We start from the raw sequence: 18,686 nt of genomic DNA, 5'->3' as shown, positions 1-18,686 counted from the left end.
TTCCTTACCAGATATATCTTATGTTTACGAAAAAAAAGAAAATAGGAGATTATGATTAAATTTTTCGTGTGGAATTCACTTTACTTAGCTGAAAACAAATATTAAAAAGTGAGAACATTTTTTTTATGAATTTTAAGAACCGCTTAAGAGGTATTATTTGTTCTTTCAGTAGCGTAAACATTAGAAGTGATTTCAGTTAATTCATCACGCAACTGATAGGAAATATGCTAATAATGAAACTGTTCTAAAATATTAATTCAAGTTTTTAATGAAAAAACATTTATTTTTCTGTAGCATTACCACATCTAGAATAAATACTCACATTGACTGTAAAGGTCACCATTAATAAAACGTAGATACCTAAAGATACTCTTTATAGAAAGAAGTCAAAAAATGATAAAATGTAATGGAGATAATATATAGTGCGACAATCAGACTATTAAGAAAATATTTGAATAAAAGATGATATATTCGATAATATACTCTGCAAAAAAAGAAACGCAAAAGGGATATTTTTGTTATTTTATAGAGAAATATATGTAATAACGTTACAAGCTCAGAGTATGTGATGTTACACGTGTTAAGGCACTGATTGTCAGACCAAAATGACAATAAAAGTTGTGCACTTTGAAAACGGAGGAAAACATCGGATTTTTCGCCAAAACACATTCGTGTCCAATAAATTTGTTTGAGAGATCTGCATGTTCTGCAAGTGCAACATGTGCAAAATCCCTATAAAAGTGACGGGTTCTCGGTTTCCATAGCTCAGTGTTAAGCCACCAACACGCAATACAGTTACGCCAAGACTGACTGAAGCACAACACAACAACGCCATTTGTCGCTTGTCAGCAGGCGAATCTCGATCAGATGTTGCAGGGCTGTGAATGTCCACCCAAGCACCATCACAAGGCTATGAAATCGTCACCAACAACATGGATCAACTCGTGACCGTCCACGATCTGGCAGACCTCGTGTGGCCACGCCCGCACAAGATTGCAACATCCGGTTACGTCACCTTCGGGATAGGACAACCACTGCGACGTCTACTGCCTCAACCATACCAGGGCTGCGTAGGATTTCCGATCGGACCGTCGATACGTTGACGAGATTCTTTGGCCCCATGTGCAACTCATCATGGTGAACGTCAACGACGTTTTTCAACATGACAACGCCTGTCCTCACACAGCCCGACTCACCACTGTCTTCTTGAGACACTACAACATCAACGTTCTTCCCTGGCCCTCCAGATCACCAGATTTAAACCCCATCGAACATCTTTGGTACGAGTTGGACCGACGTCTGCGACTGCGACAACCTCAACCGCAGACTCTACCTCAGCTTGCAGCAGCTTTGCAGGCTGAGTGGACAGCCATTCCACAGTATGTGATTCGTCATCTCATCGCTTCCATGGGCAGGAGATGCCAAGCAGTTATTGATGCTCACGGGGGGCATACTCGTTATTGACGTTAAGTGACGTTAAACTTCACCTAGTGAGCGTGGACTTCGCCTTTGCAGACTTTGGATGTTCAGCAGTGAATGTGCAAAGTTTCACACATGTCATACAGAACTACTCGGAATAAAGTTGTTAACAATATGTCTCAAATTTTGCTTTTTGCGTTTCTTTTTTTGATTAGTATATTTGAAATAGATTAGGGAAAATCTAGAATTTAATTATTTTATAATGATAATTTTCCTAGTGAAATGGCATTAATCATCATGCATATTCTACTTATTACAGTCATGGAGAATTACATACATTAAAGTGAAAAAAAATAAGTGGAATGACATATATATGTATATATAACCTCTACTTTCTTAATCGTGAATTCAGTTTGTTTGTGCATAGCAAAACATTTGGGTCAAAAATTATAATCTATAGGCATGCGTACTTTATTTATAGTTCATTGTGCTTGATTTACTAATTATGGTAAGCTTATTCATAAAACAATGACTAAACTTCTTTCTGTAGCTGCAATAATTTTAGCCAAAGGCAATAGTAGGTAAAGTACCTAGATCTGTATGGTTGGCAGTAAACCTCCCCGTGGCCAGGTTAACTGAATGTTTACAGATTTTCTTTGTTAATAAAAGGTCCGGCATGGTCAAGCGCGTAAGGTGTGCGACTCGTAATCCCAGCGTCGCGGGTTCGCGCCCGCGTCGTGCTAAACATGCTCGCCCTCCCAGCCGTGGGGGGTGTATAATGTGACGGTCAATCCCACTATTCGTTGGTGAAAGAGTAACCCAAGAGTTGGCGGTGGGTGGTGATGACTAGTTACCTTCCCTCTAGTTTTACAGTACTAAATTAGGGACGGCTAGCACCGATAGCCCTCGAGTAGCTTTGTGCGAAATTCCAAAACCAAACCATTGTTAATAGAAAATATTTCCGTTGGTTTGTTTTTTCTGTTTATTTTGTTCATATCCCCCCACACACCGATTTGGTAATGACAGAGGTGAATATTCCATGTACTAGCGGGACTAAACAAGTTCAACAGTTTGATAGTGTTTTTTAGAGCAGATATAAGCAAAATGTATGTGTATCTGTCACGACTAAAACCAGACAAGAAGATATGGGTGATTACATCAGTAATTCAATCAATTACAATTACTTGATGTATGTATGATTACGAGTACATGAAATAGCAATATCATTAACTACTATTACATTGCAAGTAATTATTAATACAACCCTGATTACTTTGATGTCTAATGTACTGTAATACTTTATAAATAACTTGTCATATGACTGTATTTAAGTTCATATCAGTATATTTATCATCAATATTCACATTTAGCATTCTTATACATATTAGTAGGCTGTCAAGTTTTGTAAGACCGCGATTCCTTACTGTAGGAGTCTGTGATTTGTTAGCGATAAATTTCAAGAATAAACTAACAGCACACAGTCCGCTTGTCTTAAAATAATATATTAAAACAAATCATATCTATATACAAATGTTCGTTATACTGTTGATTATAACAGTTGAATCCAGAACTTTAAATAATTTTTTACGTCAAGTAGTTCAGTAAATTTGACAAAACTTATTTTTATATCTGTTACCATAATCGGCAATTATTAGACTTAAAAGTTACCACTATACGCTCTTTATTGATAAACTCATGGTTATCCATTATCTATTTATCCTTTTCTCTTTATCTGGCTAACTTTTCGACGTGTGTATATATGTGTGTGTGTGTGTGTATACTTTCGACAGCAGTCTATTTTAGCTTCCTATTCTCAGCTTGATATTATATAATGCAACAATACTAGATTAAATCAATGAGAATAATTTATAAGGTTCGAGGAACGTGATAAAATTCAAGAAAACTTGTATAAATATTTGAATGATAGTAGAATACTCAACGATGAACACTGTATTATATAAATTAAAATTGATTAATAGTCATAAAAAGTGCCATTTTACAATAGTTGATCGATTTTGACTACACAAAAAAATAAAAGGAAAAATGTGTAGGCTTATTCTGTTTTTATCAGCTGAATATTTCTATTTACTGTGAATTTTTAACAACAACATGTGTTCTGAAGCCCCTTTTATTGCTATTATAAAATATATTACTTTAAACACTATGATCAATACAGATCTATGTGTTGACACATGGGTCCCAATTCTTTCTCTTCACGGAATTTATCAGTTTTGTTCTTTTCTTATATTTTGGGGGGCAATATGGAACATTTATTCCTGCTGCCTTTCATAACAACTGACGTACTTATTACATTTTGAGTGAGAAACTTGTAACGCTGCAGCACAAAACGTCGTTTGGTTTGAATTTCGCGCAAAGCTACACAAATGGTTTCTGCGGTAGCCGTCCCTAATTTAGCAATGTAAGACAGCTAATCATCAACACCCACCGCCAACACTTGGGCTACTTTTTTACTAATGCATAGTGGAATTGACCGTAACATTATAACGCCCCCAGAGTTGAAAAGGGGAGTATGTTTTGGTGTGGCGGGGATTCGAACCCGCGACCATCTGATTGCCAGTCGAGTGCCTTAACCACCTGGCCGCAAAACATTGTAACCAACCCTATTACGAGAGTCTAGATTAGCTATGGTCTACTTTTTGCCAACAAAGCACCTTCCACGTGGTGCTTAATGATATACATGACTTCATTTCCTTGTCACCAATAAGGTATTTTGTATTACTCTACTGTATTTTAAAGTAATCAATTATTCTAGCCGAAATATTTTTTTTAATGAACGTTTGGCTTAATGTCGTTTACGCTAATACCGTGTTTTGGGGTACATTCATGACTCGTATCCAGCAATGCAAGTGTTTTACGTTTCCTGTAAATGAATATATGTTTTATGAATTAAGCTAAAGCTCGATAAAAAAATCCTGAAATAACTAACTTATTCATCAATATGAAATTTATTATACCAATTAACCGGTCATTTTTACTTGGCTTTAAATATCCTTTTTAACAAAATCCATTTATTGTCGTTATGTATTGCAGACGAAAGTTATGATGGTGATTGAGCAATTGGATAATTACTTCTGAAAAACAAAATCGCTCACGGAAACATTACATTTGGATTATTTATATATAATAATAATTATTATCATAAAATGCCGATGTGCTGGGAATACTATAATTTCCTTTTTTCTAATAAATGGCATAAAAATGTCTAGGTTTTGTATTTATCTATTGCCATATATTTGATCATAATGCTGTCTTCTGGAGAAAAGTGTTCACTAATTATCCTTAGAAACCTGTCAGGATATTTTTATTTTTTTCTTTCCATAAATACTTACATGTAGTTAATAAGTCTGAATATTGGATGTTATATGCCTTAACATATACATTTACTCCTGTGTTCTGAATTGTATTGGTAGTTTAATTTTATTTTATATAAGACAGTTATGTATTGCTACTGCCAGGTGGTACTACTTTATAGACACTTCTCTTATAAGGATCATTCTACCATTCTCAAATTATGGTTTTACCTAATTTTTTCTTTATGTGGAATTTGTTTGTAGTTAGGCACAAAGCTAAGCATTTGGTTATCTGTGCTCTGACCACTACGGATAAACAAATCCGGTTATCCGGTTTCTAGCCTTTAACTTCGTAGATAATACCGCTGAGCCATTAGAGGGCTATGTGTAAAAAATAAAATATTGTAAAGTTTGCGTTAATAACGAAAGCATCACTTACTACATCAATTCATGTCTTCAGTACGCATGCTTTTACTATCTTAGTACCTTTGGTTTTGATCTAAAGTGTGTTGAATTTCAAATCAATATGAAATGCTGTTGACACTTATTATGAACCGTTTAGACTCGATTGCACAAACTTCATTTACTTTTTAAAACAGTAGTAAATATACCTAAATTTCTTGGTTTGTCTGATAGTTACATTTCTAAGTACTTACGAGCAACTTCTTTCCAGATTTTGGACAATATTTACTTCAAATATTACTAAAGATGACATGCATTATGTAGTTGAACATGTTCATACTTTGAATAATCCAGAGAATTTTAGAAGTGGAAGCTCTTCAGCATTATTAAAAATGTTATAACAAAATTTGATGTCACTGGTTCTTTTTTGCTTAACAGGATTGCATCATTTGATTAATCTTACAAGTCCTTATGACTGTCTGCAGACTTATACTGCTAGAAACCGGGTTTCAATACCTGTGACGAGCAGGACATAGATGACTCTGTCTGTAGCTTTGTGCATAATCACAAATCAAACAAACAAATAAGCCTTATTACTGAGATGACAAAGATGTATACAAATTATTATTCAGGTTGATGTCAAACCCAGACATATAGATGTGGAAAAACAAACAACAAATAAAACATTCTTTGGTCCACATGTTATATTTTCAATCGTTTTCCATACAATGTTCTTGCATGAAGGATCATAAGCATGACAACTTGAATTTACATTGCACTATTCTATTTGTGGGCTGTTATCTTCGAATAAATGCAATATGATGAACTATAGTCCAGAGCTATGGTGATTAATGAAAAGAATACGCAACTTCGTGAATTATAACATTAAGAGCAACACTTGACTATTATCTATTGTTGAAAATAATTATAGAAATACATAGAAGCCAATATTCCAGAAGATGTAATGATAAGCACACAGAAAAGTTTTAAAAAAGCTAGTATTTTGTATCTGAATACACATGTTTTACACAATGTATTAATTACACCATGTTTTGATGTTACCAATATTACTATTCTAAAATATTATTTAAGATTTACGCTCTGTATTACCTCCCCTTAAACAGCCCACTTGTTTACCTACCGTTTAACTATTCTAGTTTCTATATAGGCTCGTATATTCTTAAAAATATTCATACTGGAAACTTATAAAGGCAAAGCAATTGTTGTAAGTATTCTCTCGGCCTATTTTACCTTCTGTGTATCGTTTCGCTACCTTTTTTGCATGCTAATGATTATTGTTCAGTTGTTTTGAATCCTCAGCGTAATCTGGTATTGATGGTATATGTTAACTTCGATCTCGTTCTTCTTTCTAAGAATGAGCAAACTATCATCCATTGCTGACAAATAATTTAAACTATACTAGTTTTACGTATCCGATTATTTGGAATCTAATGCAGATTTCAGACTTTTCCTCTTGTTAACTCTCCAGTTTCTTGTGGTATAATTATGTCTAATTAGTTCGATGACAACCAGTCACAATATATACTATCAATAGATAATAGTCTTCTGGGGAAATTAATGTTCGTACAATTTTTACCAATCTTGCTAAACAATTTCAGATAATAATTTAAAACAAATATATATATATATTAATCTGAACTGTTTTGAAAAAAATTAATAGTCTTCTTGAAAAAGTATTTTGCTTAAAAGCTTTAAAGTATCGTCTGTAATTTTATTTAGTTTCTTCTGTATATCGTTTCTATTAATTTTAATAATACCACACAAAGCAAAATAGAAAAGTGGATCATGAACGTTTCGTACAAAGTATTAATTGAATTACTGTTGTGTCTTCTTTCTGTTAAAGTAACGCCACTATATATATTTATGATGTCTTTTATCCAGATATGACAACCATTAAGAATGAGTTTTAGGTCTTACTTCAGTTTTTGTTTTCAAATAATTGAGTTTCAAGCAGTATAGTATATTAGTCGAGGTAAACAAAAAGGAGTATTTAATTTGGTTTATGTGTGTGTTGGTTCTATGAAAATATGAATAATAGTTGAAATTCACTACATAATGTGAATGCTAATTTAAAAAGTATCAAGTGTTGACAAACTATATGATCACTGTTACTGAGTATCTGTTATTACATTGACACAGTCTCTATAGTCATTGGATTTGCTTGTTTAAGAAAGCACAAGACTCCATCACTGTGTTTCTACTATAATCTTCACATTCACAGGTTTATAGCACAGTTCAAAAAAATAAAGAGTACATGTGAAGAACAGCTGTAGTGCATCTGACACTGATATTTTTTTGCAAACGCAGGTTATTACCTCTACAAGAGGTTTTGGTGTAGGATTTTGTGTCATTAGTGTAGACTAAATTGCATCTCCTTGTATTCCCCCTCCGATTTGATGAGTAAGTTTCAGGAGGGATGGGCTTCAAGTGCCTTTCTTAGGTCAATGCCTGATAAATTTCTCGATTAAGACTGTGACCATGATAAAGTATGGATGGAGGAAGAGACTTATTCATTGCCTACTTTCTTTTGAGGACCTTTCATCTTATTTAGTTCAAACCAGCTCCTGCAGAGTTTACATTATACATTTTGCAAAATACACTGTGACAAGATTTTCTAGTTTATTTGCTATAGTTAAATTGTTTTCAAGTTCTGCGAGTAATAGAAAGACTCGTGTGTTTTGCCGAACACACTTCGGAACTTTTGCCTTTCCTACACCCAGGAAACTATTGTTTGAATAACAAGCTGTCAATAAATGAGGTATGATGAGGAGAAACAGGCCTCTAAAACAAAGATGTTTGGAATATGATGTGCCGAAATATATCAAAATTTACTCTTGGCACACGTTTTTAACCCTTTCCTTAAATTCAGTCGAGCAGATTAATGAACATTAAACATAACTACATCTGTCAGTGGAACAGACAACACGATTTTGCTGTTACTTTTTATATAGGGCACAAAAAGTAAGTCTGGTGACAATTTCTTCTTGAATGCCTTCGATTCTGTGCTAAACATCTTCACCTTACATAAATTCCACCAGACCAATGACAAAGTGTTAACAAGAAGTTTGAATGCTCAGGTCACATTATGCAGGACAAATTTAATTATACTTTCCTAAAGTTTTATTATAGTAGTGTAAGTAAATTCAATATTATTTATTCAGTTTTACCCCTAAATATGAATTATAGGGCTAAATACATACATATCTTTTGTATATCTTCACAACTAAAAACAACAAATTTTAAAATCTCATTTTTAGTTGGACTTTTTTCTTCCGTATTTAATCACTTATAATGGTGTGAAAACAGGTTGACACTAAACTTCTTACAGCTTTTAAAAATCTCACTTTTAAATGGAAACAGTTGTCAAATACTGTAAAAGAAGTGAAACGAATAAAATAATTGGTTTATGTGTTTGCACAAAAATACACAATGGGTTATCGAAACTCAGTTTTTAACAGTGCGAGTAACGTATGGTAACTTCAGCTCTTAGACTATCTAGAATTAAATAAAAAAATTGTATTTGTTATATATATATAACGTATATATATATAAGTTCTTCAAACACGTCGATTGGAGACTTCTTCGAATACAAATTTCTTGTTTAGATTTTCATGTTACATTAAATTACAATTAAACACTATTAAATATATGTTTCTACAGATCAGCTAAAATTAATTCAATGCTTTGTTTTTGCTATTTTGCTAATACCAGTAAATGTTTCATAATTTGGTGCCGAAACACTGGTAAAATAACAGAACTTTAATAATTTTAAATCAGTACGATACAGTTCAAAAATAATGACGATAAACTCATGGAATTCTTATTGTTTTATGACAAAAACAAGTAATTAAAACTGTCTTTAGTTAAGCAGACGTAAACAGCTTAATTATGTTTACATAATCTAAACGTATGCTGAGAGTTACATTGTTAATATCGATGTATCGTTTTTCTTCTTTTGTAAAATATTAGCCTTAAAGTAAACTAAAGGTTTTAACCACATCGAACCAGAATTAATATAAAACATTTTGATTGACAATGGAAGTGGATAGGTACATGTTTGACCATTTATTGATCGTTTGTTTGTTTATTTTTTAATTTCGCGCAAAGCTACTCAAGGGCTATCTGCGCCAGCCATCCCTAATTTAGCAGTGTAAGACTAAAGGGAAGGCAACTTGTCATCGCTTCCCACAGCCAACTCTCGGGCTACTCTTTTACCAACGAATAGTGGGATTGACCGTGACATTATAACGCCCCCGCGACTGAAAGTGCGAGCATGTTTGGTGCGATGGGGATTCGAACCAGCGACCTGACTAAAAGTCAAACGCTTTAATCCACTTGGCCAAGCCGGGCTATCATGTTTTGACATGGCCAGGTTGTGAGGACTTTCTACTCGCAATTTGTGAGTCGCGGGTTCAAATCCCGTCACACCAATCATGCTCGTCCGTTCAGCCGTAGGGACGTTATAATGTTACAGCAGTCCCATTATTCCAAGGTAAAAGAGTAGACTTCGAGTTGGTGGTGGGTGGTGATGACTAACTGCTTTTCCTAGTGTTAAAGTAGTAACGGCTAACAGATATAGTCCTTGAGTAGATTTGCGCGGAATTAAAAAAAACAAAATAAGTTTGATAACAAAAACTAACTGAAATGAAAGTTTATACTTGATATTTTACATGATTCTCGTTTTTAAAGGTGGTGATCTACTCCAATAAATTGTAACAAAAAGTGTTATTGTAGTGTATTTGAAATAACTTTTCTGTAACATGGAACATTATCTCAACACCATGGATATCAGCAAAGAGGTACTTCAGAACGTCAAGTCCTATGTATATTTATACCCCTGAAATTATATATTATGATTAGGAATTAAAGAATAATTAATAATATTTTAAAACTAAGTTTTACTTGAAAATGATACGAATTCAACACTTTTGAATCCTCCTTGAATTTTCACGCCAGCGAACGAGTTTCAATACCTATGTGCGGATTGAGAATATATGAATTTTACGTTCAAATCCCCGAATTAACTGAACTACATTACTACCTTTAATTAGTTTCTTCATTACTTTAGTATGCATTGCATAAAAGCTAGAATCTAAATCCCATCAGCAGGCCAAACCTTTGACAGATACTAATGGGATTTCATTTGAATGTATCTCTTACAGCGAGGGTATCTAATTAACTGATAGATGGAATCTAAAAATTGTACATTTCTGGCTTATGACAGTGCCTACTCTTTTGTTTTGACCTATGTTGATAACGTTCTTTGATTTGGAGTTTTGAAAGGGATAAGTTAGGCTTAAATTTAGTGATGACCAATCTCTTGTATGAACCCAGTGGTGGGCTTGCAAGCAGACTACTTCTTTATTTAATTGTTTGTGTTTAAGCACAGAACTACGTCATATTTATAAGTTTTTTGGCCACCAGAAGTACCGAAACCCCATTTCTAGCGTTTTAAGTATGCAGACATGCCGCTAAGCCTCTAGAAGGTGCATACAGAAGCAAATAGAAGCTAAAGTGAAATGTTTAATATATATATATATATGCAAAGAACTAAAGTCGCAATGAAATAACGTATATTAACAAATTAAAAATAACTGAAACAAATCTATAGATTTTGATGTACGGTCAGTAGCTGATATGGTTTTCAAAACAATTACGTATTGATCCCATCACTGTTGCAGTATAAATGTATAGTATTTGATCACTGATAGCTGTGACAAAATATCTTCAGAGATAAACTATTTAAACTACCTTAAATCAATTGAATTATATGATGCTTAATGTGTAGTTATGCTTATCTGTCTATGTGGCTTGTTGTTTGTTATAAATATAGTGTAGTATAGGTCTTTGGTGAAAATTACTCAGATTTGTAGTCACTTTTCTCAGCGATAATTTTAATACATTATGGGTATTGAATCACCAGCATAATCAGTAATGACGAGATACTTATTGTATTTGAATATACAATTGTAGCTATGATGAATGTGTAAAACGTTCATAACATTAATAAACTGATTATGATAAATTTATAACTGTTGTAGATTAATAAAATTAGAAGGCTTTCCTCTATCATACGCAGATACGACTACATTTTCACGTTAAGTGTTATTTTTTAAATTTGTATTTACGTGCTTTTTTAATATTTACCTGAAACTGACTAAAATACCTTTAAACTGAAATGATAAATCACTAATTGAGCTAATCCCTAAAGCATCTTAGCAAGTGTGAGTTCACTACACGCAAAGGTGTATAATTTTATGTTCTTATATTTAAGTGTATAAAAATTAAGTATTCACCATTCAGTCAAGTTTGGTTAATTAGTAAGCGTGCTATAATTACAGCAACGCCATGTGCGATTTAGTTTTTGAGTATTGAAGTAACTTAATATTTTCTTGTATATCTGAAATTTCAAGTGAAAAATATGTGTGAATGTCACGAGTTCCTTATCTTTGGATACATTTTCTTTGACCATATAATGACGATATTTTGTAACTTGACAACAATTTGTTTGAAAAAATCTAAAAATAAATCCCATAATGTTTCTAAACACCGAATTCTGGGCGTTTCATGGTATCTATAATAACTATAAATTACTAATATTGTTTGTTGATACACTATTAATCAATGGTTGACATAAACAGCTTAACTTTATTCGTATGATGTGCTCCATTTACTAAAGGTAATATTAAACTACTGAAGATAAATTATAACTAAGTAATCTCTTTTACTGATTAAAATAAAAAAAAAGTTTATTATGTACAACCTATAAAATCTTGTGAGAAGATTAATATTTAATATTAATGATAGAATATAAACAATGAACATAATACTGTTCGCAATCTTTAAAGGTTTCCATGAACTTAATTTTTTTATTAAAGTGATTACGTTTTGTAATTTCTTTAGTACCACCTCGAAGACTCTTCATATTGAACTCGAAAGAAGAAAAAGTAATGGGTACTATTGGACCATTCCAGGAGGGTGATGTATTATCTCTCCAGTGTATAGCTCAAGGCGGTAAGTTGTGATATACCCTCTCACAAATACGCCACACAAACACATATGTATATAACGCTGCTGTAATCTTGAACTTTTAATCATTTTCTTATCGTTGGTGCAACCTAACTGACTAAAATTGCCTAACAAATAACAGAAGAAATCTTGTGAAAGAACCACAAAGTAATAAGGAACTAACGTAAAATGAATGTGTATTTGGAACGCTGATATGTAGAAAATTAAATTATATTGTCTTTAATATGAAAGTGGTTTAATTAAATAAATTCAAAATTTATACGTTTCACATTACAACTAAAACCGTAATGCTTGGCATGTGCAAAATATTAAAAACAAACTTACTTTATTTATTTGATATCTCACTGTAGGAAAACCCACTCCATCTTTAACGTGGTGGCGTGATGGAGAATTATTAGATGACACGTTTACAGTGGTAAACCACGATATTGTTCGTAACGAATTTGTAATTAGAAGTTTAAAAAGAGAAGACATCTTCTCCGAGTTGAGTTGCCAGGCGTCAAATACCAATTATACAGACCCTGTTAATATTTCTGTTATCCTCGATATGAATTGTGAGTATAGACAACATTGCATGTGCAGTAAATAAATTAATCGAATTTTATCCTACTCTCTCGTTAAATTACTTGTATGAATTATACATATTTTAGAACATTACCTTTTAAATTATATATAAATTAAAAATTTTAGACTCTCAATGCTTTTTAAAAACATTTAATGTAGGAATATGTAAAAGCATGAAGCATTAAATAAGAAAAATGACTCACAATAGTAAGATGTTAAATATAATAATAAAAATAGTTTGAAAGCAAAAATAAAATAATTAAATATTGAGAAAATAAGTGTTGGAGAGTGTGCACTTATTGTAAACTGCCTACAACTTGTTACTTTTGGTGCAAGTAATTTAAGACCACTCAGTTTAACAACTAACAAGCCTATTGATTGTAAACAATATAAAATAATACATCAACTTTGTAATGAAATACGTTTGTTGTTGTTGTTTTTTTTGTCAAACACTACAAAGGCTATGACAAACTAAAGAAACAAATAGAAATAACTTAATCAAGTTACTGTAAATACAACTTTGAATTTCAGTGAGACCCATTGAAGTAAAAATTACATCACCTCAGCGACCTCTTTTAGCGAGGGAAAAAACACAGATAACGTGTACGTCTTTTGGTTCGCGACCAGCAGCAAACATACATTGGTGGAAAGACAGAAAAAAGCTCACTTCTTTTGCGACAATGGTGAAAGAGAAAAATTACACTCTGAGTGAGCTAACATTTATACCTGAGATAGAAGATAACAGCCGGTATTTATCATGTGAAGCCGTTAACCCTTTACTACCCAACAGAGGCTTAGAGGATGGGTGGATACTGAACGTTCACTGTAAGTTTCATCAAATTAAACTAATGTTTACTCATACCAAATTATGAATATTTCGAGTTATTTAGACAAATTCTTATTAAGATAAATTACCTCGCGTTTAACAAACGGTTAGTTCTTCTATACTTGTGGTATTTTCAGGTAAGGCTAACATCTCCTGATGAGTGACAAGACAGACTCTCTTGATAATGGGAGATTTGACAACATGATGTTTACTGTGAAATAATTCTGCGTTTTTTGGCTGTTAAACACATGGTAAATAAATATACGTGTACTACTGACATGAGAAATCTTAATTTAAGCTAAACACAGTGAAAATATATATTTAACTTTTAACAACAGAGTTTACTGGAGAATTAGTTATGTAGATACTGTGAGTCCATAACCTCTAGTTGAAAATTTTATCTCGCTAGTTCGTGTTCATGACTGAATAAGCATTACGTTAGTTACTGAAATTGTTAACTTTAGGCTTACCCAGAATAACTAGCGGTACTTACGCGAACAGTTATTCCATAATAAAATAAAAGAGAGGTCGTTAATTCTGGTGGTCACCTGCCAGAAGATATACTTATCTCGCTTTACAGATTATGACTGACAGCTTAACTGTCTTTGTCATGAGAAGATTAAAGGAGATCACACAGAACAGTAAATAGTTTTGAATGTTCTTATGTTAATACATAGAGATAGAAAACGCATAAATATACTTATATGTTACATACCGATGAAATACAAATGAAGAAACTCCAGAAACCAAGTGTTTTCGTATATTATATCTTTTGTCTTATAAATTTCACACAGACTACAGCCTGTAATTGATAAACAGTTTCAAAATTACAACAAGAAAACAAAAACTTAGCTTATAAAGAAACTGTGAGACAAATCATTGTACCTGAATAAAAAATCATTTGTGTATTCACTACATTAAACAAAAATAGAATGTTCAAATATTTGATTAGGCTATCTAAATTAACTATCATGATCTCCGAATCACGTTAAAGCAACATAATCAAGGTGTTTTTCGTCAAGGCAAATACGATTGATAAAAACAATCATATAAGTTATCAATATTATTTTCCTTTGATAAAAAAATGAAATGATCCAGTTTTGGCCATAGGAAAGTTTCCATTTTGTCACATTTCTCTTAGCACTGTAACAATAACGATATTATAATTTACATTGAAAGCATCATACAAGCTGTTCTTCTTGTTTGAAATCAGTAATTTTTAGACTGGATGATGGATGTTTTATATTTTTCATGTCAGATAGTTATAGAGAGCCAAATGTTGTCCATCTTTCAAAGAATCATAGGATGTGACCACAGAATTTCTGATCGTGTTTTCTCGTCGCAATAGTTTGCAACCGCCAACAAAATGTTTTCCTAGTGTCAGTCATATTTTTTTTCTTCCCGACTATAATAGAGGATTCTGATAACAGATAGATTCGATCTTTTAATCAAATATACATCGTTTGTTAATGACACACCTACTAGGTGTGCAAACAATATTATGTATCTTTGTCTTGCTTATGAACCGTAATATGTCTACCTCTTATGATTTAAATAGCATCTGCAATCACATGGCACGTGATATGAACAGTCTCTTATGTGCTGTCAAATAACCGGAGTGTTAATTAAAGATAGTTACCAGCTTTAACTTTTAATTTATACATATTATTTGGTAGGTTGTATAATATTAGACAAAACTGCAAAAAATGTTATTTTAATACAAACCGATGTAAAAAGAAACTGCAGATTTCACATTACTTCGTGTTTGTATCGTTAAACGTAAGTCTGTGGTAAGTAAAGATCAGTTTCTTTGAATAAATAATTTTTTAAATGCAACACTATTCTTAAAAGTTTAGTTGTAATATCCATTATTTTATAAATTACCTGTTACAACGCTCGAAAAAAAGAAAGTTTTTTGGATTCAAGTTTCAATTACATGTACCTTGATTTGTTGGAAACAGTTAATTGAATGGATCCATTGTCAAATACATATGAAATGAATTATTACTTGTTGTATAACACATATTGTTTATTAAAATATTTGCCTAACCGTTATTTATACATATATATTAAAAAAGGCGTGACAAATAAATATAGCTGGAAAGTATTTAATCGGTTTGTTTTGTATTTCGCGCAAAGCTACCCAAGGGCTATTAGTGTTAGTCGTCCCTGGTATAGACTAATGATAGAATAGAGGGAGGGCAGTTACTAAACCCACCGCTAACATTTGGACTTGGTTTTTACCAACGAATATTGGGATTGATCGTACATTGTAATTCCCCAATAACTGAAAAGGCTAGCATGTTGGGTGAGGGAGGTTTGAACCTATAGAATATGTATCTCGGAACGGCTGGTGTAGGTATTTACACATTTATTGATAAGCAGAGAACAACGTTTTGACCTTCCTAGGTCATGTTTAGGTGACACAAAGAGAAAATGTGTCGAGCGCCCTAAATACTAGACCATGCCAGGCCCGGTAAGTGTTTAAAGTAGTTTCAAAGTATACTAAAAAAATTCCACTTTATTTCTATACAAAACAGAAGTTGTACAGGTATAGTTTTCTGTTTTCATAAAAATAATTTTAGCTGCAAAATGAGAAGAACCTCTTGTATATTTTTATACTTCTTAGATTTATGTGCATTAAAACTCATTTTAAAGCTTTAAAACTATTATATTTCAATTCAAATAAAAGATTAAAGCAAATAAAAGTTCTTATTTAATCTTAACATTATACTCAGAATTTATTATTTGTTATACAGGACCTTATAAAGCTGAACTTGTTATTTTTAATTAGACACAAAATGTTTCGCTTTATAGTTTCTTCTGGAACATTCTACTGAAACATAAAATGCAATTAGCAGTACAAAGTTTCTTTTGGTTCATCTAATAAATTCTAGTCGAATCTGTACCACATTTCTATAGCGTGTGTCTGACGTGTTAAGTAGTAGGGCTTATTGTTGAAAGAATTGTATAGTTGAAATAATTAACTGCTATCTGTATGAAGAAAGATTCTGTCAAAGTTAGAAGACATAAATAAGAAAAGATAAGCGGAAAAAATAAGATAATTATAATTACAGGCACCAACCTTTGTCCCTATTCATTAGTGGTCGCAGTTGTTCGATGAGAAGAGCTACTTTAAATTCAATTTAAAAGTACTTGGTAGCTAACGTAAGTACTTGCACAGCGATTGGTAGTTTCATGTCAGATGTTATTTGTCCGTGATTAATTAAAAATGATCTGCAACTGGTCTTCTTTCGTATTGTTATTTATAAAGAGAGTCAATATGTTTTTTTTATCCTTGTGAACATGGCTCTTTCAGTTTTCCCAATGTGCGAATAAATGAAGGAAAATGTTAAATTTAAGCTGATAAACAAGAATAGAAGCGAAACACCGATATTTAGACTGGAAACTTGTACTAACAAGACAACTGGCTTCATTTTATTGTAAGGTACTGTACTGAGATTCTGAATGTGGGCTTTGGAAGTTTGGATCAGGCCGTTCCATATCTTTAATCAGCAGTTTATATTTACTGATTATATCGATTACTTTCTTGGAAATAGTTTCGTCAAATATAAGTACTTTAAAAATAATATTTTTTGTGTTGTCTTTGAAAATTTTTCACTTTTTCCTCCTAGTTTGTATCTCTTTTTTGATGTAGGAAGTGCGAAACATCTTTGATATTGTGCCATAAGTTGTAAAATGATGAATGTTCGTTGCTCAAAAAGTGTGATTATAGTTCATGCGCGTAGTTTCTTTGTTTTTTCACTATAGTTAAGATATATTCGTCAATATTTGCACCTTTCTTGGAAGCTTCGAGATGAAAGGAGTTTAATTTAAGGTTTTCTAAATAGTTTGTTAAACCAGATGTATTGTATATTATTGACTGTGGAGTCTATGGAATTTAGAAAGTCCAAATATTTGACTAAAGAAGAAAGGTTAAGGTTTCATAGTCCAAAACGTTATCAAAGCATCTGAGCCAGAAATAAGAGCCAGCATTGGTATCTTGGCGCTTCTTATCAAGTTCTGAAATTTTTAAACTGTAATCAGTACTAAGGCATAGATAACAGCTACTCGACTATTCATTGCAACATCACTTAGTTGGAAATATAGTTTGTGGAGAAAGCAAAGATATTTAGATATAAGATATTTCTGACAGCGTCTGTTATCAGTCCATAAATCTCCTTATTGTTTATATAAGTCGACATGAATCCACACTCTGCATTAACGCATAAATGGGTTGTTACAACATCCAATGTAAAGATTATTGTTCTGTTCGTCACAATGTGAGATAAATCCGTGATTTGCGACTGTAGGACTTGTGTATTATTTACCTGTCCTGTAATGTACTATGTTAACGACATTAAAATGATTTGCATAATCTAAGAGCAACTTTCAGTACCACTGCCTTAAGCTGAGACTGTAGGTCTTAGTGTCGTATCCGGTTTATGTCCATTTGATAAATTGAACCGTAAAATTTTGGAATGTGTCTTTTAGGGATTACTTGTTTTTGTAAATTTATCAGTCATACCTTCGTCTTTAGTGTCAATTTTTATACGTCATCTTTAAGTATTTGAAATGTATTCTCGTACATTTTGAATAGCAAATACGTTTTAGTTAGTAAATGTTTTTGCTCGTAACTACAAAACCTGTGGATTTGTCAGATTCTTTGACAATGATCTTTTTATTCTTATTAGACTTTTGTATGTAGGCTTATATTGATGATTTATATTCCTTGTAAAACGTTTCCGCATTTCTGATTCACTCTCGAGATTTTCGTTTGAATAACTTTATTAATGTTGGAAATTTATCGCTTTTTGTTATCAAAATAGTTTTTATTGAGGCATTTAGAGTTGGTTTGTTTTGAATTCCACCTAATATTACGCAAGGGCAATTTGCATTAGCCATCCCTAATTTAGCAAGGCAGTTAGTCAACACCACCCACTGTCAACTCTTGGGCTACTCTTTTACCAACGAATAGTGGGACTAATCGTCACATTATAACGCCCACTCTGCTGAAAGGTCGAGCATGTTTGGTGTGACGGGGAGTAGAAACTGCGATCCTCAGATTACGAGTCGAGTGCCTTAACCATCAAACCTGATGAATTTAGAAAATG

The 18,686-nt window shown here is 32.5% G+C and overlaps 1 protein-coding gene across 1 annotated transcript in view; it reads left to right on the top strand.

The window, feature by feature from the left end:
- LOC143239586 (nephrin-like) overlaps positions 1–18,686 on the top strand; it is a 111,704-nt gene that overhangs the window by 59,572 nt on the left and 33,446 nt on the right. Inside the window, exons 4-6 of the mRNA XM_076480788.1 lie at positions 12,057–12,167; positions 12,533–12,736; positions 13,278–13,571. Coding sequence (XP_076336903.1) covers positions 12,057–12,167; positions 12,533–12,736; positions 13,278–13,571 — 609 coding nt within the window. The remainder of the gene's footprint in view (positions 1–12,056; positions 12,168–12,532; positions 12,737–13,277; positions 13,572–18,686) is intronic.

The sequence above is a fragment of the Tachypleus tridentatus genome, chromosome 13 (genome assembly GCF_004210375.1).
Source record: "Tachypleus tridentatus isolate NWPU-2018 chromosome 13, ASM421037v1, whole genome shotgun sequence".
In the NCBI taxonomy this organism is placed as follows: Eukaryota; Metazoa; Arthropoda; class Merostomata; order Xiphosura; family Limulidae; genus Tachypleus; species Tachypleus tridentatus.
This window is presented reverse-complemented; position numbering and strand designations above follow the sequence as displayed.